Genomic DNA, 24,240 nt, shown 5'->3' with positions numbered 1-24,240 from the left:
CAAATAATCGATAAAACATCATTGGCATCGGAAAAATGATACCAGCATCGATGGAGTCGATGACTGCATCGATAGATACGTCAAAGTCAACAATGGAAATGATGAGAGCATCCACGGCATTGATGTATGGAGGCGGGTGCAGACGGCATCGGTGGCATGGCCACGGGCATCAATGGCATGGCCACGGGTGTCGATGGTATCGATTGGATCGACTCAGGCACCAATGGCATCAATGCCATCGATGCCACCGACATGGGCATTGATGGCACCAACATGGTCACCGATGGAATCAATGTTGGCATGAATGCCATGAATGGAAATGACATTGGCATCGATGGAATCGACTTTGGCATCGATGGCATCGATGGAATCGACATTGACATCGATGGAATCGACCCTGGCATCAATACCACCGACCTGGGCATCAATGCCACCAATGGAATCGACCCAACATCGATGCCACTGACCTGGGCATCAATGCCATTGACCTGGGCATCGAATCCATCGGTGGAATCGACCCTGGCATGCCATCGATGGAATTGACCTGGACATTGATGCCATGGACAATGGCATTGATGGAAATGTCCTGGGCATCAATGACATCAATAAAATAAAGGATGGCATCAATGGAAATGACCCTGGCATCTATGGAAGTGCCCTGGGTGATGGTGGGCTTCACATCAGCTGGGCTTCACATCAGCTGGGCTTCACATCAGCTACTCACTACTGCCACCTCTGGTGGCTTCTCATACTGGTTTAAATAAAGATATATCTATGTTTGTGTGTCCAGAGTTTAGCCTGACCACATGGCCTCTCACAGGGCTGCCTCCTGTGGGCGTGGTCAGCTGCCACGGCATCCAAGGATCAACCCAACCACCCATATACATAACACTGGGCAGATAGTATGGGCCATTTTGGTCTTTATCTGTCTGCATTTACTATATTACTATGTTGTATTAATTTACAAAAATGTTCTTTTAAGTTTAAAATACATTTAGCAAAGGTAAGTTAAAGAGGATTTTCTATCTTCCTGCCTCCTCATGGAGAGGGCAATTCTCAAAGCCAAAGAGATCTGTCTGGGCATCCCATCTGCAGGCAATGCCAAACAGGCCAAAGCCAACAATACAGCTTTCTCCTGCCTGGGACCCAAACTGTAGAACACTACTCCAAAGAAATAAAAGCCATCAAGGACTACCTGGGCATCAGGAATCGATACAAGACATCACTAGTTAGGGCTGTTTTTCCTGATTTATCTTGAAAACCAGTGAACCATTTTCATTCTACAGACAGTCTTAGTGATCCCTATCCAGGACTGCCTTCCAACTTGTAAAATATGGTATATGCCATTATTTTTTACTAAATATGCATCTACTAAACCCACGTCTTGGGCAAACAATCGGAACTGCTATCCTGTTCGTGCCAGAGACTCCATAGAACATGCTGAAACAATTTATGATGCCCTCTTCTAACCTGCCTGTCTACCTGATTGTATTTCATCACTCTGTTATTTATATCTAAAAATATATGCTGTACATCACATGGAGATGTCACAAAATCAATTAATACTTGAATAAAACATTTCAGTGGGTAAATAATGATTTACCTAGGTAGCATGACTTGTCTAAAAATTGCCCTCCTCAGGGCAGATAAAAATATGCAAGGGCTTCTACAGCACACATGCTTTTACCTGTGGGAAAAGAGGCATTCTTGTGGGCATGTTTAGGCTGGGGAAGAAAACAAACTGCATATAAATTCCATTATCAAATATATGCACCTTCTTGGCCGTCTGCATAAAAAGTGGGTGCAAAATATGCCATGGCCTTTGTCCGCACACAATTTAGAACTACATGGGCCATCTGATAACTGCTTCCAAAATGTTCAGGAAGCCTCAGCAAATGTTGATAGTCAGGAGCTCCATGTAATTGCCCTATAATGATGGATTACAAACACTGTGCCAAAAAAAACCAGCAAAAGGAGTTTTTTGATGAGATGAAATGCACAAACTGAAATAAACTGGGGACGTACGATTGCTGGGAAAATCAAGGCATGAACTGCTCTGACTGCCTGAAGAGGAGTTACGATTTCTAATCTGAGTTTTCTATCATCAAAGACTATTTTCCATTTTGTGCTTATGAAAAATATATTTTTCATTAAGGCTCTTAAAGATGTATGCTGCAGAAATTCTCTCTAATATACACAGCATTGAATAGAATGAGGCTGCAGTTCATTGGAATAAGTATTCTGTTCTTTTCTATTCAGGTATTTATAATAAAAACCTCACACTTCAGAAAAAACAACTGTCAGGATGTTTATGTGCAACTGATTATATTGTGATCAAACTGAAACTGAGGAGACTGAATTTTTCAAACTCTATTTCTGTTACTTTTTTTTGCAGCTGACAACTTTGTAAACAAGAGGGTAATATCCAGTTTTTCTTTTGGAATAAAATAATAGAGAACTTTTTATGTGTTTTGTAGAATATTTGTATGCTGGTGCAAAGTAATTGGCGATGTTAAATTAATGGAAAACTATAGCAAAATCATCACAAATATTTTTCTTCAAGATATTATTTACACTTTAAGTAATTAAATTGCTAATAATGATTTCTTCAAGTTTTACTCTTTTATTCCCCCAAAATAGCTTCAAGTAACTCTGAACAACTTAGATATAAATATGGTTCTCTGATATTTACTTTGTTTATTTTGAATCTTTGCACAACCATTCTGTACTGGGAAAATATAGTTTAACACTGACATAAAAAAAACGAATTCATGAAATAACTAACAGATTTAAAGGGACTACCTCTAAACAGAAATCAGAATTAACATTAAAAACAGGAATGGTTCATCTACCATAGACCAACTATGTATACAGTATGGGGTCAATGTTCAAACCGTCCGTATTGGGTCAATGTCTGTGGGTGCTTTTCATTCATGGATTTTGCATCAATTTCCTAAGCACATGTTTATTTTCACTTTGAGACCTGGTACAGGCACAGGCACAAAAGTGCCTGCCAAGATTTGCACATGTGTTTTACAGGTACATTTTCATGGAAAGCAATGCACGTAGCAGAGAACATACAATCCACACAAGTGATTTTCCTCTACAACGACCTGACCCCCCTCCGCAATGTGGCCAAAAGGGCATCCGTTGTGAAACACCTTGCACAGTTTTGGCCGCATTGAGGGAAGGCAGTTTTCAGACAGGCAATATATGTGTGTACATCACTGCATAGCCATATACATTACTCTGGAAATAACCCAAGTCCCATTTAGCACTGGGGCAGATTTTCAAGGGGGTACGCGCATAAGATAGGCGCATAACCCCTGAAAGCCTGCCCCGAGCTCCCCCTGCGCATGCCGAGCCTATCTTGCATAGGCTTGGCAGCTCACACAAGCCCCGGGATGCGCGTATGTCCTGGGGCTTCGAATAAGTGGCTGGCTGGGGGCATGTCCGGAGGCGTGACAGTGGTCCGGGGGCATGTCCAGGGGCGTGGTGGTAGTCCATGGGCGGGGCCAGAGGCGTGATGGCAGTCCGGGGGCAGGGCCGAGTGCTCCTGCACAGTGCAAGTGGCAGGCGTAACTCCACGAAATAAGGTGTGTGTGTGTGTGTGTGTGTGTGTGGGGGGGTTAGTTAGGACTGGGGGGTGGGTTAGATAGGGGAAGGGAGGGAAAGGTGGGGGGGACCAAAAAAAAAGTTCCCTCCGAGGCCGCTCCGAAATTGGAGCAGCCTCGGAGGGAATGGAGGCAGGCTGCTCAGCTCGGCGCACACAGGTTGCACAATGGTGCATCTCCCTGCGGCGCCAACCCTGGATTTTATAACGTGTGTGGTAGCGCGTGCATGTTATAAAATCGGGCGTAGATTTGTTTGCGCCAGGTTGCGCGAACAAATCTGTGCCCTCGCATAAGTTTAAAGATTTGCCCCATTATGTTTACTTACCTCTTTCACAGTGACCCAAATGATATAGGAAGAAATTATTTTTATAATGTGTAATTCCAAAATCCACCACACAAAAACCTGAAGATTATGAAAATATTCCAGAAATTTTAAGAAAAGTACAGTGAGGCGATCAATCACTAGATGCCATTTATTCTTCAGATCTGCAAAAAAGAAAAAAAAATCAGACTTACTTATTAGCAAACTGTTGTCATTTAGGAAATAATGCATCGTAAAGGTTTGGAAATACCAGCAGTGCATCAGTCTTTGAAATCTTGGTGATTCTTCTGAATTTTGTCACCATTCCAGGACCTACATTACTCTTATTATTTAGTCTTTATGCCTTCAATGTGGAGTTCATCTTGAATTGTCAGGTTTTTATTACAAAACTAATCACTGTAGGTGTAAAGCAGGGGTAGGCAACTCTGGTCCTCAGCTGCCACAAACAGGTTTGGGTTTCAAAATACCCATAATATGCCAGGAATATTTCCTAGGAATGTGTATTCGTTTAAAATGAATAAGCAAAACACGATGAATAAGGCCAATTCATTGCATTCATTTTAAATTAATGCATAGGGCCTAGGCTATGCCTGAGCGTGACACCGGTACCTCAGCCTAGGCCTGGGCCTACACCTGGCCCTCTGCTGAGTTCTATCACCCGAACAAACTTATCTGATCTGTCGGGTACCTGTGGAAGCGGCCAGGTAAGGCCACGATAACGGGACCTGGGCCTAGTCCTCAGTCGGAGCCTGAACCCAGGCACGGACCCAGGCCCGACATCACGGCCCGGTCCAGAGGTCGGGACCCAATGCCTGGGCCTCAGCCTAGGCTCAGGCACAGGCCTGGAGCCCAGGCCTTACAGTAGGTCTGAGGTGGTCTTCTTTTCTTCTTCCAAAAATAGCTAAGCTGTGAACAATGCCACAAATCACGTTGGATAAAAAAGCTGTTAAAAAGCCAACCTTTACTGAACAATTGTCTATAAAATTCAATTTTTTAATTTTTTTGTTTTTAAGAGACAGAGACCTCAGAACTGGTAAAACAGGTTAGTTAACCAAGTTTTTTTTTTCAAAACCAGTGAGTTCAATCATAAGTCTCTATTTGTCTCTCTTTTCTGAATTTTTATTAAAAATGTTTTCACTCTTAAAAAGAGTAATTTGATAGATAATTAAATCTTATTCAATTCCTCATACAGTGTGCCGTGAATTGCTTCCGCAATAAATTGCTTCAGTGGCAAATAAACTTTTTATATGATTTCAACTACTTCGGCGGCAATGAACTTCTTAGCTGCTGGCCATCATATTGTTTGCTTCGGCGGCAATAAATTTTTAGCCGCTGGCCATCACACTGTTTATGAAGATTTTATCCAAAACTAATTTGTTGGTTCGAAGCCCTTCATTAGTAAGTTTTATCAAATGGAGGACAAGACTATTCCATTAAATCTTTGTCCTAAAAGCAATTGCACTTATCTTAAGACTTGTGGCCGTTTTCTTTTTCTGCCTGAAACAAGTCTGTGCTGCAAGTCCCCGCCACGTTAACGTTTCGCTTAACGCTTCCTCAGGGCGAGTTGGAACTGTCTGTGATTCTTCTTCCAACTGATGCCATCCGCTGGGGTTGGCCAAAGTTAATGAACTCTGGTACATTCACCTCAGCAGATGGTAACATTTTGTGGGACAGGGCGCAGCATTGAGCCTGGTTCCTGGCTCTTGCCTAAGCTGAGGCCCAGGCATTGGGACTCAGCCTCTGGGTCAGGCCCTGGCATTGGGCTTGGGTCCGGGTCAAAGCCCCGGCATCAGGACCTGGCCTTTCCTGGACCCGGGCTCCAATCTAGGAAGAGGCATCAGTTTTGCATAGGCCAAGGCCAAGGTCACAGTGACCTACTGTTTCCTTGACCTACGCAAGGCCGAGGCCAAGGCATTGGGACCCAGCCTTCAGGTCAGGCCGTGGTGTCAGGCCTGGGCCTGTGCTCTGGCATTAGTTTTGTATAGGCTGAGACCAAGGTCGCAGCAACCTACTGCAATCTTGGCTTATGAAAGACCAAGCCTTCAGCCTGGGTCTAAGCATAGTCGGCAGATCCCCACTGGACCGGGTAAGTGGGGGCCAGGGGAAATCCTGGCTCTGGCAGTATTTCTGGTGGGTAGGAAAGGTGGGTAGGAGGCCTTGGGAGGCCCTGTTTTTGTTTTTTTGGGGTTTTTTTTTCAGTAGTTTATTTCCACACGAATAAAAGAAATCAAACATTCCACTTACCAAAATTCATGGGAAAAAAATCTCCCGAAAACATACTGAAAACAAATTATTTTTTCCTGCACATCCCTAATATTTGCATGTACTGCCTCTGTTGTGTGCAGATATACCTTATGCATACTCAGTCTGGGTATCCTGAAAACCAGACCTGTTTGCAGCACTTGAGGACCGGAGTTGCCTAACCCTGGTGTAAGGTATATGCATTGTGATCCTGGAACCACAACAAAAGTAGAGCAAATGGTACAGAGAGATAATCGAACTTGGGTAAATATACAGTGCACTACACATGGATTTGCTTGGTGTCAATGCTGTCAAATTGTACAGATGAGTTTTTAAGTTTATTGAATAGCTGAGAGTTACAATAGGATTTCACATGGAGCTGGTACAATGGAAGAACTGTGGTTTGAAATTACTAGATAGGGTTATGATAGGGGCAGGACAATAGGTTGGTGCAGTCAAAAGTCACAAAGTTATTGAGTGGTTAGCCATCTCAGGATACAGGGGATCCCTGGGTCTGTTCAAGATATAAGGAGGAGAAGTGCAACATTCCCCCCTGCTACAATCCCTGCAGTGGTGAGCAAGTATAGTGATTGGTCTTTTTTCACTTCTTCATGGCATTGTACCTTTTAGCTCAAATCACCCTTCAGGTTTTCCCTGAAGATTTCTGTGGCAGCTGCTTTTCCTGCTGTAGCTGTGGTGCAGTAAAAATGAAACAGAATTTAAAAAACCGATGGAAAAATGATAGCTGGTGATTAGAGATGTACATTTGTCTTAATCAAATTTGAAAAATTCAGTAAATAAGCGCCAATTTGTTTCTTTTTGGGGCCCTGAAATGAATTGAGGGCCCCCCGAATTAAAGAAATCCTATTTGTTACATTTGGTTAAAACAAATCTGCTGTCGAGCATATGACTAGGCCCAAAGCCATGGCCTCACCTAGGGAATAGGTTGAGGGCCAAGGCAGGGGCTGTGGCCTATGCCCAAGCATGATGCCGCTGTCTTAGCCTAGGCCTAGGCCCATTGCTGGGGCTACAGTCAAGACCCAAGTAAAGGCTGGACACCAAAATATTTTGCTGGGGTCGAGAAATTTCCTGACTCTCACTTACCTGAACTATCAAGGATCAGACTCCCTGGCATCCCGAAGCCTGGGTCTTTACCCAGTCCTAGGTCTGATGCTGGGACCCGGCCCCAATGCTGGGCCCAGGCCCGATGTCAGAGCTTAGCCCTGTGGCCAGAACCCAATGCCAAGGCCTTGGCTCAGAGTCAGGCCCAGGCCCATAAATCAGAGCTTAGGCCTTGCAGAAGTCTTCTGTCTTCTTTGTTCTTCATATGATGTTGTCTGCTGAGGCTGTGCCGGAGTATATTAACTCTAGCACAAGACCCTGTAGAGAGCACTAAAAAGGGTGTGTTCCCAGCGGACGGCATCATTTGAAGAAGAAAGAAGATGGAAGATTTCTTTAAGGCCTGGGCTCCGTCCTCTGAGGCTGAGCCTGACTCTAGGCCTTGGCCTTGGTGTTGGGTCCTGGCCTCTGGGCTGAGGCCTAGGTGTCAGGATCCAGCCTCTGGCCTGGGCCCCAATGTCAGGCTGGGCCTGTGTTGAGAAACAGGCGTCAGAACCCGGTCTGCGGGCTGGGCCCCTGTGTTAGGCAGGAGCCCGGACTCTCGTCTAGGTCAAGACCCTGGCATTGGGACCTGGTCTCTGGGCTGGGCCCTGGAATTACACCTGGGCCTAGGTTCTGGTCTAGGCCAAGGCCATGGCGTCAAGAATCGGCCTCCAGAACAGGCCCCAGCATTAGGTCTGAGCCTGGGCTTTGGTCTAGATTGAGGAACAGGCGTCGGGTCCTATTCTCCAGGTCTTGACATTGTGTAGAGCCTAGGCTGAAGTCACAGAGACCTACCATGGTCTAGGCCTATGCAAGGCTGAGATTTTGGCCTGGGGCTAGACCTCACCAACAGATCCCCATTGGACCAGATAAGTGGGGGCAGAGGGGATCTTGGCCCTGGCATTTTTCTGGGTGGTAGGAATTTGTGGTGGGGACAGGAGGTCTTGGGAGGCCCCGTTTCCTTTTTTTTTTTAAAGAAAAAAATTAATTAAACATTAAATTAAATGAAATTCTTAGGGGAAATACCCTGGAAAAAAGAAACAAATCAAATATTTTACCCCCACACACCCTTACTGGTGATGCAGCCTCTGTTTGCAAAGTTCAGTATAGGGAAGGATGTGGTTTCAGGCCTGGTGCACTGCCACACTACTGCAGAAGGCTGAAGAGCGGCAGGATGATTGAGCAGTAGGTCAGCGGTAACGCAAGGTCTGCTTTTCATAAAGGCTCTTGTGGCGGGTTATCCTGGCTTGATGCTTGGATGAATGGCCTCAGGATCAGCTTAAGTTTTGATTTCTGAGGTCTCTAGGATATCAGAGGAAGGCATAGAACAAAGGGAATTTGTGAAAGGAGGGGTTGGAGTAAGGGAGGCAGGGCTTCTCTATGCATTTTAAAGCGGGGTAGAGGGAGTGGGCAGGGGTCTCATAAGAGCCCTGGGGGTTACACGTTTGGGGAGGGGGTTCTTTTGGGGCCAAATGGCCCTTTAAGAAGATGGCAGCTCTGGGCGAAGGAAATTGTCATCATGTGGTATTTTTCTCATTTATTTGTAGTATTTTTCTCCATGGAATTTTACTACTGGGAAAAAAGCATATGGTTTCAAAAGTTGCGGTACCCTCTGGGGAAAAATAATATGCCTAATACATGACCCCCTTAGATTGTAAGCCATTTGGGGATAGGGAAATACCTATAGTACCTGAATGCAATCTGCTTTAAACTGTCACAAAAAGTGGAAAATAAATAAATAAAAATTTTAGTTTTCTTATGCCACCTTATCCAACTGGTTTTTTTTTCTGCCTGAAAGGAAACCTGTATCAAGTCATTTCTGCAGTGAGTACCATAATTTGCATCAGCCCAGCGTTGATGAATCTCAGTTAATGAGCTCAAAACGCCTGAATTTGATGCTATATAGTACAGGAATTAATTTTACCATCTCACTGTTCATTGACTATTCAGGATTTGAATGTCTTGAAGTGAAAAACTTACCTCTTGCTGGTGAGATGCTGTCATGTTGTGTGTTTGTGTGAAAATAAACAGGTTAGTGACTCAAAAGAAGTATCCCTGTCCTGTTTGAAGTGCACAGGCATGTGAACTAAAGTGGAACTGGAGAGATGGAAACCACCTACAGCCTATCCCCAGAGAAATACTGCAAGCTCTGTGGAGGATGATGTTAAACATGTTAGTGTTAGAATTACTTTGAGAGTTGGTATTATGATGCTTATAGCTTAATGTTCCCAACTAGATGTGGTAGATTTGGATATCATCAAGGTGATTCCAAATATCTTTGTTCTCCAAATGGTTCCCATTCCAAAGTCAAGCTTCTGAAGTGAATTTGTGGGCAAATTTTGTAGCCTACCTTTGGGTAGTTTGAAACCTAGATGCATAATGCCTGTCATTTTCTTCCTTTTCCCCTTTGACTTTGCCATCTTGTTTCTGAGATGCAGTAAGATGTTGTTACTGTTGGTGGGCATGGGCTCAAGTGATCAACTGCAGTGGGAGCCAGGGCTGTGATTTGGTGTGTTCACACCTTAAGGGGAGGCTCTGGTGTATTCGGGTTCAGTCATACACAGAGAGGGAGATTGGGGTGATGCTGGATGTGGTTCACCCAATAAAGGTGCCTTTACTTGAATTGGCACTGATATCTTCTGGTGTGGTAGAGGCCTGAGTGATAGTGGTACCAGGTAATACCTGAAAAAATACAGGCTGTTGGCAATTCTTTTGAACTATTTGGCTGATTTGTATATTGTCATTTTTGCAAATATTAACAAAGCTGTGCCCCCTCGATATCCAAGTTATGTATCTGTATTGATGTATGGTTTTGTGAGATGTATGTGAGAGGAAGGTCAGTTAGTTTTGGCTGCCCATGTTATAAGTGTTACGCGCCCCGCCCGCGGTGTCCCGCTCATGGCACCGCTCACCTTCGGGGTTCCACAGCGGGTCCTGGTTCCGTCTCCCTCGCGGACCTCGCTAGTCCAGCTAGGCCCTGGCGTCCCAAGGTGGCGGTCACTGGGCCTTCGGATGCACGCCAGGCCTCACGCCGAGCCTCAACGTCCGCAGCAGCTCAAGCCACACCCCTACGCGCGCACACGGACTAGCCACCCTGATGTATATTCCAGGGTGGGACCTAGTTCTGCAGCGCACCTTGATTGATAGCACGATAAAAGGAAGTTCCTGGCCTTATATCCTGTCCTTGGCATGTGGCGCAATGCCTAAGGTGAAGAGCCCTTGATCCAAAAGGTCCTGGGTTCCAGTCCCACTCTTGGCACTTCCAAGAATTGAGTCCAAAAGAACATTCAGGTTGGTTTGTTCCTGAAATTGCCCCTGTTCCTGTTTGCTTGTTCCTAGTCTCATTCCAGGTTCCTGCTTGTTCCAGTGTTTGTCTGCCTGGGCTTACCTCAGACTGACTTACTGGTATAGACCCCCACCTTATTCCTGACCTGCTTGCTGCCTGCCAAAGACCTCAGTCTGCTCTAGGGATGTGAATCGTTTTTTGACGATTTAAAATATCGTCCGATATATTTTAAATCGTCAAAAATCGTTAGAGGCGATATTTAATAGGAATTCCCCCGATTTATCGTCAAAAATCGTAAATCGGGGGAAGGGGGAGGGGAAGGGGGAGGGGAAGGGGGAGGGCGGGAAAACCGGCACACTAAAACAACCCTAAAACCCACCCCGACCCTTTAAAATAAATCCCCCACCCTCCCAAACCCCCACCAAATGCCTTAAATTACCTGGGGTCCAGTGGGGGGGGTACCGGTGTGATCTTTTACTCTCGGGCCTCTGGTGTGTTGTAGAAATGGCGTCAGCGCTACCTTTGCCCTGTCATATGACAGGGCAAAGGTAGCGCTGGCGCCATTTTGTTTTTTGTCCCCTGACGTCAGGAGCGCAGGAGATCACTCCCGGACCCCCGCTGGACCCCCAGGGACTTTTGGCCAACTTGGGGGGGCCTCCTGACCCCCACAAGACTTGCCAAAAGTCCAGCGGGGGTCCGGGAGCGACCTCCTGCACTCGAATCATTTTGCACTCGAATCGTTTTGCAAAACGACGTCAGGAGCGTAGGAGATCGCTCCCGGACCCCCGCTGGACTTTTGTCATATGACAGGGCAAAGGTAGCGCCGGCGCCATTTCTACAATGCACCGGAGGCCCGAGAGTAAAAGATCACACTGGGACCCCCCCTCTGGACCCCAGGTAATTTAAGGCATTTTGGGGGGGTTCGGGAGGGTGGGGGATTTATTTTAAAGGGTCGGGTGGGTTTTAGGGATGTTTTAGTGTGCCGGTTTTCCTGCCCTCCCCCGATTTATGATTTACACGATATTTAAAAAACCAAAACCGCGACGATCCGATTCCCTCCCCCCCAGCCGAAATCGATTGTTAAGACGATCGATCACACGATTCACATCTCTAGTCTGCTCTGTGACTTTGTTTGACCTCTGGCTATTGACCACTCCTAGGACTGACTTCTGGACTCTGACCTTGCCCTTGATTCTGGCTCTGTCCCTAGCCTTTTATCACCATCACTATTCTGGTTCTCCTTGTTACAACCTGCTCCTAGCCTCAAACTCGATAGCGCTCCCTTAGTGTCTGTGGGCACGCCAGACTTCCACTCTCCTTGGAGACCCTGCAAGGCCCACCTAAGCCCAAGCAGCCCGGGTCCCTACAGACTCCTCCAGGGGGTACCTCGGGTTTCCAGTGGTGAAGCTTAACTCTGCCTCTGTCTCGCTCCTTCCCTTGTGGACAGTCCCTGTACTGCCACAGGACAAGGGTTCACCTCCGAGCGCAGCAATAAGATTTACATTACTTTATGCATTTCAGCACAAAAGAAGCCGAAGTACATAATAGCATTATAAACACCTTAAAGGTGCCTTACCTTTTTGTAAACGTCACCTGCAACTAATCTAAAATTGTAAAACTGGCATTAATGCTAATCATGAATAATGAAAGTGATACTCAGAATGAGATACTGTGATTTACTTTTTTGCGAACTGCTTTAAAACAGAATAGTGCCAGTGGTTCTTTTCCAAAATAATTAACTTAAATTTTCTATTCCCATGGTTAAAGGAATCACATCTATCTACCTATTCGCCAAAAGTATTCCTACAAGTTAAAGTGAAGCATTGTTTTAACCTTGGAAATATAACTCTAACTCTCTTTCCACACATAACCAGGTGTGGATAATGGAATAATTCATAATTAACCATCTGTTGTGTGCAATAGCTGTTGGCCAATGCTATTAATTAAAATTAAACATTAAATGCAATTCTTTTCTCGGGGGCAGTGTCTCCAAATGGGTTCATTTTGCACATATCTTGATGGAAATTAACCTCATTCATAAGCCAGGGTATGTTGGGAATGATCTCAATCTCTCAACTTTATGCTAATGCCCTTCTTAGTACTTGCATTATGCCAATGAAAACCTCCTTCTGGAGTTCATAGAGAACATTTTTTTAAATCAATTTTAACAATAATTTCAAGAAAAGTCTTGTACATAATCAAGCATTGAAAGTAAAAAAAATCCATAATTAATTATAACCCAAAAAAGGAAATCAAATAAGTCCACAGTATAAGAGGGGGCAATATACATTATTTCTAGGAAATATACAAATTAGGAAATAAGGGCACCACAAAGTTACAAGATGCCTATTTCATCTTAGGGACTTTAAGGACTGGCAGAAGTAGCAAATGAAGGAGCAATAGGAGTGTCCATAACCATTTAATTACTGAGAAAAGCAGTGAGATAAGAAGGGTCATAAACAATATATCTTGCTGACTGATATTTTATCATGTATTTACAGGGAACATTTAACCAAAAAAGGGCACCAATTTGAAGAACTCAAAGCCTCAATAAGAGAAATTGCTTTCATTTTTTTTGAGTGGCTATGGCTACATCAGGAAATGCTCTTATTTTTCATTCCAGAAAATAAATCACCTGATCTTTGAGAATATTGAAAATTCTCTTAGATCTTCAAATTTGAGGATACTTAATTTTCCTCAAATTCCTTTGAATGTTCCCTGCAGAGAAGGTGGCCAGTATAGGTGGAAGATTTCCTAGTCTAGTCTGCCCCTGGATTCCTGGACTGTTCCCATGGAGGTTCCACAGCTGAGCATGGACCTGAACGCTAACAAATATCGGCACTTATCTGGCTAACGGGTGCATTCATCAAGCCATGTTAGGGCTCTGATGTGTGTTTTATCACATATATTACACAATATATGAGATATTTGGCATATCTCCGCCCAGATACCCTTCCCTATTACAAAGACCTTTTTTGCGTGCAATTTGCATGCATGGATAATGCAAATGCATGCAAAAAAGTTCATTTACTAGACAAGTCAATGCAAATTTTTTTATCGTGGCCGACTGAGAAGGTCAGCTGTGATAACAAAAACTCCTCCTCCCTGGAAAGCACTATATATGCAGCAGGAGGCCTGGGACCCTAGCGCGGGTCCTGAGGCTCTTGCTGCACATTTAAAGTGGCGGGGGGGGGGGGGGGGAAGTGGCCAAATGGAGAGGTTGAGCGAGCTTCATTGCTGACCCCGATTTCAACCCACAGCCATTGATTGAGGCAGCCCTAACTCCCCCTAAATAAAAAAAGTTTAAAGGTTGCACACCATAGTAGCGGTGGCCCTTTCCAATGTCCAAACCCACAACCTGCATAGTCAAAGACCCCCGCCTTTCCCAAAGCAGCAGTCACATCTTGCCAGCCCCCTGGCACCCCCAATGGAACAGCTCCGCTCTTCCCGCAGCCCCCGACAGTCAAAGTCCCCCTCCCCAGACTCCCTCAGTCCCCCTATGGAGCAGTCATCCATTCCCCCACATCCTCATCCCCCAATGAACCAGCCCCCACCCCCTTACCTTATCGTCATTCCCGCATTGGGGACAGGTGCACCCTTGCACCTGTTCTGTTTTGTATCCCCTTCTCAGTTGGCCGTGATAAAATATTTGCATCGAATTGCCTAGAAAATCAACTTTTTTGCATGCATTTGCATTATTCATGCATGCAAATTGCATTCAAATGAGGTGTTTGTAATAGGGGAGGGTATCTGGCCGGGGACAATCAAATATGTCATATATCATGTGATATATGAAATATAATGCACGTTAGAGCCCTAATGTGGCTTGATGTATGACTTTGGGGAGGAGTGGCAACCACTGCTGCCTCACGCATACTTTAAACTTTTTATTTTGCCTCAGTTTATTTTTGGGCAGCCAGCAGCCCATTAAGTCAATGGCGGTCCCATGAGGTTAGGACCGACATCGTATTAAAGAGCCGCTCGCCGCGTTCTTTTGTGTCACTGTGTTTGCTTGCAACACAAAAGAATGCACCATTGAGTTGCAATGTGTTTTAGGGGGAGGAGCCCAACTATCGCAGCAACAGCCCCTCCCCTGCAATAGTGAGTCACTTCCTGCAAGAAAACATTGCGGCTTGATGAAATTAGCCAAACAATTAGCTCCATCCCAGAAAGTTCCAATCCAATCCCTCACTTATACAGATAACTTTTTAGCCAGATAAAGTGTTATCTCGATAAGTCAAGGCTGCAAAATATTGAAAGGGTGCCACTTAACCGGATTGAACTTATGGAACTAAATGGTGCTGAATATCAGCCTCCTAAGGTTTAATCCTCTATATCACATCATGGCCATACTTGATTTTCTTTTGTTAAAAAGTTTTTCTGATAGAGTTGCATATTTGGCTATATTAAAAAAGATCAGAAGTTCATTGAGTCCAACCTTCTGCTAATTACTTAACAGCGTTTTCTCTCTCTACATGGTAATCTAGTCATACATGAAAAATATTGTGTGCTTCTGTAGCCAATTCTGTAGCAATGAGAAATATTCCTTCTTAATCTCAAATACAGCTCATTAACTTAGAAGTGCATTTATGACATCTAAAAATCTTAAAAAAAACAAGTGTTGTTGCTTTCAGAATGTGAAATCTTGCACAATCTTGAGTGATCTTGAGCTCATAGAAATAGGTTTATTGCAATTACTGATGTAACTCAGTCTGAACTCAAATGAATTTAAATTTAATTAGACGACCTATACTCTATTTTATTATAAGTGAAATCCACACAAAGAATTTGCATGTATAAAAAGAAACCTAAATTCATGTGGGCATTTGTTCAATAAGTTATCTTATGCAGATCAGTTATTTGTGTGACAAGATATGATTGAGACAACGTGAGCAGTCTTGGAGTAGCCAGAGAACAGACTCAGGTTGCACTCTGGCAAATCTCTCATAGACTTCTTTATTAATGACAAGAAACAAAACCATCTCTGCTATTCTTTACAATTCACAAAACAAAGGCAGTAATGCAACTTACAGTTCAGCAGTATTCTCTTTCTCTAGACTTCTTTCTCTCCCATTGGCCTCTTGTTCCTTCCTAAGCCTGGCTAGTTACATATCTTTCCTAGGGACTTCTGCCCAAGACTAGGATTCCCTGCTGTATTGGGTTTAAGGTGGAATGGGCCAAATCTCTGGAGCCAGTCTTTTGAAGTGTTTTCTGTTTTTTTTCCTGTATACCCCTTCATATACCCTCCCCCTCAGTGGAAACCTCTCAGGTTGAGCGCTTGCCTTACTAGTGGTATACTCCTGAGAAAATAGATGATCCTATTTTCCTTCCCTATCCTATGCTGGGGCTACCTAACCTTTTCCCACCTAACCTGGGGAGTTAGAGGGTTCACACATTGTCTGCTATTCCTCCTTTATCGCATTAGGATCTCCTACTTTGTTTCCTTTAATATTGGTTAACCCAGCAATAAGCCAGGTTCAAAGAATCAAAGTGGGGATAATCACACCCCAATAACACTACGTAAGGGAGCTCGGGAAGCATTCCCACCTCCACTCTAGCTTGTCCTGCTATAGTTGTCAATACTATCTGGTAGTGGGGTATAGCATAATTGCTTACCTTGTAATAGGTGTTATCCCAGGACAGCAGGATGTAGACCTCACATATGGGTGACATCAGTAATGGAGCCCTATACGGAAAAACTTCTGTCAAAGTTTCTAGAAACTTTTGACTGGCACAGTGTGCCCACTGAGCATGCTCAGCATGCCATGATATTCTCAGCCACAGGGGTCTCCCTTCAGTCTCGGTTGTAGCAATGAGCGTTAGCCAAAATTAAAATAATAAAACGTACCGGACCCAACTCCGTGGGGTGGCGGGTGGGTTTCGTGAGGACTACATCCTGCTGTCCTGGGATAACACCTATTACAAGGTAAGCAGTTTTGCTTTATCCTAAGACAAGCAGGATGCTAGTCCTCACATATGGGTCATTCGCAAGCTACAGGCTGAGTCATCTTTGTATTGGACCAACAGTGTACAACTTGTGCAACAGGCACAACAACTGGTGTACTGTTGGGAAAAATGAGGCAGCCTGAAATCACGAAAGGTTGGATGCGGAAGAAGTTGAATCATGCTGGAAACAAGTTCTTTAAGACAGATTGTCCATAGGCTGAATCTTGTCGTCCTTCCTTATCGAGACAGTAGTGAGCCGCAAAGGTGTGAAGAGAGCTCCATGTTGCGGCTTTACATATGTCAGCTATTGGCACTGAACGATAGTATGCTACTGAGGTTGACATTTCTCTTACTGAGTGAGCCTTTACTCACCCCTGGAGAGGAAGGTCTGCTTTTTCATAACAAAATTGTATACAATCAGCAAGCCAATTAGATAGAGTTTGCTTGCCCACTGCTTTTCCAGGTTTGTTTGGATCAAAAGAAACAAAGAGCTGGTTGGATTTCCTTTGGGCCGTAGTGCGATCTAAGTAGTATGCAAGTGCACGTTTACAGTCCAAGGTGTATAGAGCCCTCTCTCCCTGATGAGAGTGTGGTTTAGGGAAGAAAGTAGGCAAGATGATGGATTGATTCAAGTGGAATTGATTCAAGTGGAATTCTATAATCGCTTCCTCTCAAATACTGTCCATTGCGGTATTAATGTGTACATAGCCGTTTTTTTAATGACAATTTTATAACTGCTCATGTTGCCCGTGCGATTTTGCTCTTGCTTTTCCTCCCTTGCTTTTAGTTAATTGTATCCCTTTCACCTTTTCCTGTTCATTGTAATTTCCATCCTATAAGTTCGCTGTAAACCGATATGTAGTCCTCACTAATATCGGTATAGATGACTTTCTAAATAAATAAAAAAATAAATAAATAACTACCTTGGGAAGAAATTTTGGGTGTGTACGGAGTACCACTCGATCAAGTAAGAATTTTGTGTAGGGTGAGTATGTGACAAGTGCTTGTAAATCACTAACCCTTCTAGCAGATGTGATGGCTATTAAGAAAATAGTCTTCCAAGTGAGAAATTTAATATCACAGGAATCCATGGGTTCAAAAGGAGAACGCATGAGTCTCGTTAAGACCACATTAAGGTCCCATTCTGACTGGTGGGCGGTATGGGGGTTTTAGTTGAATTAAACCCCTCATAAATTTGCTAACAAGGGGTTGCACTGATATTAGTGCATCTCCGACGGTATTGTGATAAGCTGAGATTGCACTTAAATGTACTCTTACAGATGAGGTCTGGAGACCAGAGTTTGAGAGATGCCACAGATAGTCTAATAAAGATGATGTGGTGCAGGAGAAAGGGTCCACATTTTTTTGTATGCACCATGTGGTAAACCTTTTCCATTTAGCACGATAGTTCTTTCGTGTGGAGGATTTCCGTGTAGCTACAAGCACTCGAGAGACATTAGTTGAAAGATTGAGTGGTTGTAGAATCAAGCTTTCAACATCCATGCTGTGAGGGATAGGGATTGAAGGTTGGGATGTCGCAACCTGCCCTGATCCTGAGTTATAAGATTGGGTGCTGTGCCCAGGCGAATTGGGCCTCTGATCGAGAGATCGAGGAGTATTGGAAACCATACTTGTCGAAGCCAATACAGGTCTATGAGTATCATAGATCCCTTGTCCTGTTGTAGCTTCACTAGAGTTTTGGTTATTAGCAGTATCGGAGGATACGCATACAGAAGGCCTGAATTCCAGTGGCGAGCAAAGGCATCTCTGGGTAAGCGGTGTTTCTGCTTGAACAGGGAGCAATAATTGTCCACTTTGTAATTCACTTGTGCTGCAAAGAGGTCTACTGTTGGTTGGCTCCAATGTTGAAAGATCTTAGTCGCCACTGCTGGATCCAGAGACCACTCGTGACGTTGGAATTGATGACTAAGGCGATCCGCCAGTACATTGTGAATTCCGGCTAGATAAGTGGCCCGTAAAAGCATTGAGTGTTCTAGGGCTCAGTCCCAAATCTGTGCTGCTTCTTGACATAGGAGATACGAGCCCTTACCTCCTTGTTTGTTGATGTACCACATGGCTACTGTGTTGTCTGTTTGTATCAGAACAGTCTTGTGGGATAGGCAGTCTTTGAACGCATGCAGCTATACGTTATGTATAGCTCGAAGTTCTAGGAAGTTTATCTGAAACGTAGCTTCGAGTTTTGTCCAAGTACCTTGGGTCTGCATATGGCCAATATGTGCTCCCCACCCTAAGGTGGATGTATCTGTAGTTAATGTCACTTGCGTAATCGGTTGTTGGAAAGGTAGGCCTTTGAGCAAGTTGTCCATGTTTGTCCACCATAGGAGCGAGGATTGTAATTTCTGAGTTATTTGAACTGGATAAGACAGTGGCTGAATGGCTTGTATCCATTGGCTTTTGAGTGTCCATTGAGTGAACCTCATGGCTAATCTGGCCATAGGAGTGATGTGAACTGTGGAGGCCATGTGACCCAATAGAGTGAGACATTGATGAGCTGTTATTTGTGTGCGTGTACGTAGAGAGCCTGCTAACGAGGCTAGTATCTGTGCACGGTCTTTTGGAAGGAAAGCTTTTGCTGCTATGGTGTTTAATTCTGCTCTGATGAATTGTAACAGGTGAGATGGTATGAAGTGGGATTTCTGGTAGTTGATGAGGAAGCCCAAGGAATGAAGTAGAGTTATTGTGAGCTTGAGAGAGTTGAGAGCTCCTTGTCTTGTTTGGCTTCTGATGAGCCAATCGTCTAGGTAAGGAAACATGTGCACGCCCTCCTTGTGTAAGTGGGCAACTGCCACTGCTAGGCACTTTGTGAATACTCGAGGTGCTGAGGCAAGACCGAATAGTAGCACCTTGTATTGGAAATGTTGACTTCCTACTAGGAATTGCAGATAATTGTGATGAGGAAGGAAAATTGGAATGTGAGCGTAAGCGTCTTGAAGATCCAGAGAACAGAGCCAATCTCCTTTTTGAAGTAGAGGTAGCATGGTGCCCAATGATACCATCCTGAATTTTTCTTTTCTTAGAAATTTGTTGAGATTTCTGAGATCTAGGATGGGACGTAGGCCTCCTGTTTTCTTTGGAATGAGGAAATAATGGGAGTAGAATCCTCTGCCCTGCTGAGGTCGGGGAACTGGTTCCACAGCCCTGGCTCTCAGAAGGGTGGATAATTCTGTTTGTAAGAGTGTGGATTGGTTGTGTACTGTCCACGATGAGGTGGGTGGATTGTCGTTTGGTACAGTGAGAAAGTCCAAATGGTATCCCTGGGATGTGATGGAAAGTACCCATTGGTCTGTGTTATATGTGATCAATTGTGTTGGAAGAATGTAATCTGACCTCCTACCAGCAAACTTGGGGTTGGATTGGTAGAGAGGCTGCTGTTCTCTGGTGATACTTCAAAATCCCGATGTTGCTCCTGTTTGAGGAGGGGGTTGAGTTCTAGGCGCTCTTGGTTGCCTACACTGTGCTCTTTAAGTTGGACTGGATGAGCGTCCATGGGCAGGAGGTGGATAATAATGCCTCGGTCTGTAGTATGGGTGCTTGGACTCTTTTCTTGGGAGTCTTCTTGATGGTGTTTGAGACTTCTGAGGTACCGACGATAGTTGTCTTAGAGTTTCTGAGTGCTCTTTTAGGAGGGAAACCGCTTCCTTAACCTTATCTCCAAATAGGTTGTCCCCTACACAAGGGAGATCAGCCAGTTTCTCCTGTATTTCCGGTCTCAGGTCTGAGGCCTTGAGCCAGGCCCATCTTCGAGCACTTATACCTGTGGCAGACATTCTGGAAGCAGTCTCAAAACAATCGTACGCTACACGAACTTCGTGTTTGCCCGCCTCCAGGCCTTTATGAATTATAGAAGAGGAAGGGGAGAGTTTCAGAGAGTTCTTGCATCTGTTTCCCAATGTTATGCTGGTATTACGTCAAATACAATTGGTAGGACGCAATCCTGGAAACTAATATAGAGCCCTGAAACATCTTCCTACCTATGTTGTCCTGGAACCTATAGAGGTGTGCATTCGAATCGCCGTATTGGTGATCCGCAACGTATATTACACTATTCGTAGTATTCATGGGGAAGCGAAACGTATCGCGATTCCCCACGAATACACGAATTTTCCCCGAATTATATGGCCACCTAAATAAAAATGTAAACAAACCCCCCACCCTCCTGAACCCCCCCCAAGACTTACCAAAACTCCCTGGTGGTCCAGCGGGGAGTCCGGGAGCCATCTCCTGCACTCACACCCTCGGTGCCAGTTTCATCATGGCGCCGATAGCCTTTGTCACAGAGGCTACCGGTGCCATTGGTCAGCCCCTATCACATGGCCATCGGCACCATCTTGTGCTCCTACCATGTGACAGGGGCTGACCAATGGCACCGGTAGCCCCTGTGACATAGTATGGGCAAAGGCTATCGGCGCCATTTTGAGTACTGGCATCGGACGGCCGGAGTGCAGGAGGTTACTCCGGGACCCCTGTTGGGCCCCCAGGGACTTTTGGCCAGCTTGGGGGGGCCTCCTGACCCCATAAGACTTGCCAAAAGTCCAGCAGGGGTCCGGGAGCGACCTCCTGCATGCTGGCCGTCTGATGCCAGTACTCAAAATGGCGCCGATCGCCTTTGCCCTCACTATATCACAGGTACCGACGGTCGGCCCCTGTGACATAATGAGGGCAAAGGCGATCGGCGCCATTTTGAATACTGGCAGCAGATCGCCTTTGTCCTCACTATGTCACAGGGGCAGACCGTCGGTACCTGTCATATGGTAGGAGCACAAGATGGCGCCAATGACCATGTGACAGTGGCTGACCAATAGCACCGGTAGCCCCTGTGACAAAGGTTATCGGCACCATGATGAAACCAGTACCGAGGGTTTGAGAGTGCAGGGGATTTCCCGGACTCCCCGCTGGACCACCAGGGAGTTTTGGTAAGTCTTGGGGGGTCAGGAGGGTGGGGGGTTGTAGTTAATTTTAATTTTAGCTGGGACACGAATAGAAATCGCCGTATTAACGCATTGGGGCGCCATACGGCCAAATGCAACGTATCTGCTCCCCGACGAATCCGAATCACGAATGCAACGTATGGCGTCCCTCTGCACATCCCTAGGAACCTATTGCCTTTACCTGGTGGAGTTGAAGAATGAGTCTTTACTCTTTTCGATTTCTTTTGTGCTGACTCAACTACTACTGACCGGTGAGGTAGTTGAGTCTTCTGGAAGCCTGGGATATGTTGGACCAGGTATGTTGCATCAGTCCTCTTGTTCACTGAAGGTATGGAGCAGGGATGTTCCCATAATCTGTGTAACAATTCTACGAGGATTTTGTGAATTGGTATTGCTAAAACCTCCTTAGGTGGGTCATGAACTGCAACACTTCCAGGATCTTTTGCCTGGTGTCCTCCTCAGATTGTAACTGAAAGGGAATGGTGTAAGCCATATCCTTGTTAAAATTGGAGATGGATAGGTCCTCTGAAGGGGATTTTCTTCTTTCCTCTGGAGGAGATGGTTCCGAGAGGACTTCCTCTGAGGAGGTTTCAGTGTCCATATCCTGCCATGTATCAGGTGTATGCAGTCGAAGAGGTGTAGAAGGCATAGGCACCTTTGGCATTGATGGTTGTTCCCTGGGTTTTGATGGGAACAATGGTGATATTGGTGGGAATGGGCGTGGAACCCCCGATGGACCCGGGATTGGATCTGGAATCGGTGATTCTTCCATAATATCTTCTCCCCTCGGTGGTGGTATTGGTACTCACTGAGGTTTCACCGGAATGGCACCGATAAGTGTATCTAGTTTTGCTAAAATTGGCGCAAAAAAAGATAAATCAGGCATCGGCATCGATGGAACTGGCAATGGGGTCGGTAATGGCATTGGTAATGGCATCGATGGAACCGGCAATGGAGGCGGTAAGGCATTGGTAATGGCATTGATGGAACCAGCGATGGAACCGGTAACGGAATCGGTATTGGTATCGATGGAATCGGCGATGGAGACGGTACTGGCGATGGCACTGGCCTCAATGGCGGAGTCAGTGCTGGCATCGGAGGCATATCGAGGAGCGCATCCCTAACTGCCTGGGCGGATATAGCTGTCCAGTTCCGCCCGCATAGATGGTGAGACTAGAGCAGTTATGGGGGGAGGCAGCAAAGGCGATACCGGTACCTCCACAGGGCCCTGTGGGGGTACAGTTCCCGGCACCGATGTCGGTGGGGATTGCCTCGGGGTGGAAGGATTCGATATTGCATCGTCTATCCGAGGTTTCTTTGGTGCTGACCTGGGATCCATCGATGGATCACCGGATATCGCTTCAGTTTCGGGATCGTGAGGCCTCCGATGTTGATGCCGATTCTTCTGCTTGTGCTTGGTGCTCTTTTCGATGACCGACGTCAATTTTATAGAGGACTTAGATGGGGTTGGCGATGGTCGATCCCCCGCTTCATCCGGTCTTCGTTTCTTGAGGACGACCTTACGGATCGCTCCAGCCGGAGAAGATTGCGTGGATGTCGATGTTGATGGCATTAGCTGTAAATGGAACAGGTGCTCCATTTTCTCTATCCGGTCTTCTGCCTTTCGGCATCATCTCGGCGCACTTCAGGCACGTCAAAACATTGTGTCTCTTGCCCAGGCAAATTACACACTCTAAATGTGGGTCCATAATGGACATATTACAGCAGCAAATTGGGCATTTTTTAAAACCTGAAGCCATTGTAAAGTCGGACAGCCGTTGATGACTTTTGAGGCTAAGATAGATGGTACGGAACCGACGAAAACACAGAAAAACTTACCGCGATGGTAAAAAATGGGAGACCCCTGCGGTGTTGAAGTTTTTTTCCAAGTTTTAACAAACTTTTTATATGGTGAAAATTCACCACACATGACTCCTAATAACTGCGAGGCTAATGGCTTCACGGAAAAAAGAAGGCTGAAGGAAGACCCCTGTGGCTGAGAATATCATGGCATGCTGAGCATGCTCAGTGGGCACACTGTGCCAGTCAAAAGTTTCTAGAAACCTTGACAGACGTTTTTCCGTATAGGGCTCCATTACTGATGTCACCCATATGTGAGGACTAGCATCCTGCTTGTCCAGGGATAATGTTGCTGATCTCCATGTATACAAGTAAGTGTCATCTTCTTATCAAAGTTGACATACAATCTCTGAACTAACTCCTTCCTAATGAAAGTCTTGCCACACCCTGAATCTATCAAGGCTCAAATAGGACAGTCATCCAATTCAATTGGGATCACAAAGTTCAAAAGTCCTCCATATGTACCAAGTTACAGCTTTGCATTTTCATAAAAGTATGTGCCCATTCACACTTCCACTCTTCATTCTCACACTGAGGATAGTCCTTTGATAACATGTTCTTTCACTTCACAATGGGAGCATGCTTGTGACACTTGTTCTTCTTTGATTTCAATAGTTCCTACAGAGGGTTCACCTTTACCTTCTTTCAGTTGACTGTACTCTCCCTTTCGTTGCTTCACTAGCTTGCACTCCCATTCTATGTCATTAAGCCATAGGCAGTCTTCATTAGCATGATCTTCTGTTGTACATTAAGAGCATGCCTGCGGGGCTTGCACCTCTTTAACTTTACCATTTTCTACAAAGGTTTCTTCATTTTCTTCTTTGTCATAGAGGCAAGACTCTTCCTCATGCCTACTCCTGGTACAAAGTGAGCAAAAGGAAAAAGTGTCCAGACCCTTGTCATTCAGATGAGTAGGTACCT

General features: G+C 45.2%; 1 protein-coding gene across 1 annotated transcript in view; it reads right to left on the bottom strand.

Annotated features, from left to right (window-relative positions):
* The window catches only part of PIEZO2 (piezo type mechanosensitive ion channel component 2), a 1,301,103-nt gene that overhangs the window by 508,347 nt on the left and 768,516 nt on the right, over nucleotides 1-24,240 (bottom strand). The window contains exon 19 of the mRNA XM_029587157.1: nucleotides 3,940-4,100. Coding sequence (XP_029443017.1) covers nucleotides 3,940-4,100 — 161 coding nt within the window. The remainder of the gene's footprint in view (nucleotides 1-3,939; nucleotides 4,101-24,240) is intronic.

This window comes from Rhinatrema bivittatum, chromosome 2 (assembly GCF_901001135.1).
Source record: "Rhinatrema bivittatum chromosome 2, aRhiBiv1.1, whole genome shotgun sequence".
Lineage (NCBI taxonomy): Eukaryota > Metazoa > Chordata > Amphibia > Gymnophiona > Rhinatrematidae > Rhinatrema > Rhinatrema bivittatum.
This window is presented reverse-complemented; position numbering and strand designations above follow the sequence as displayed.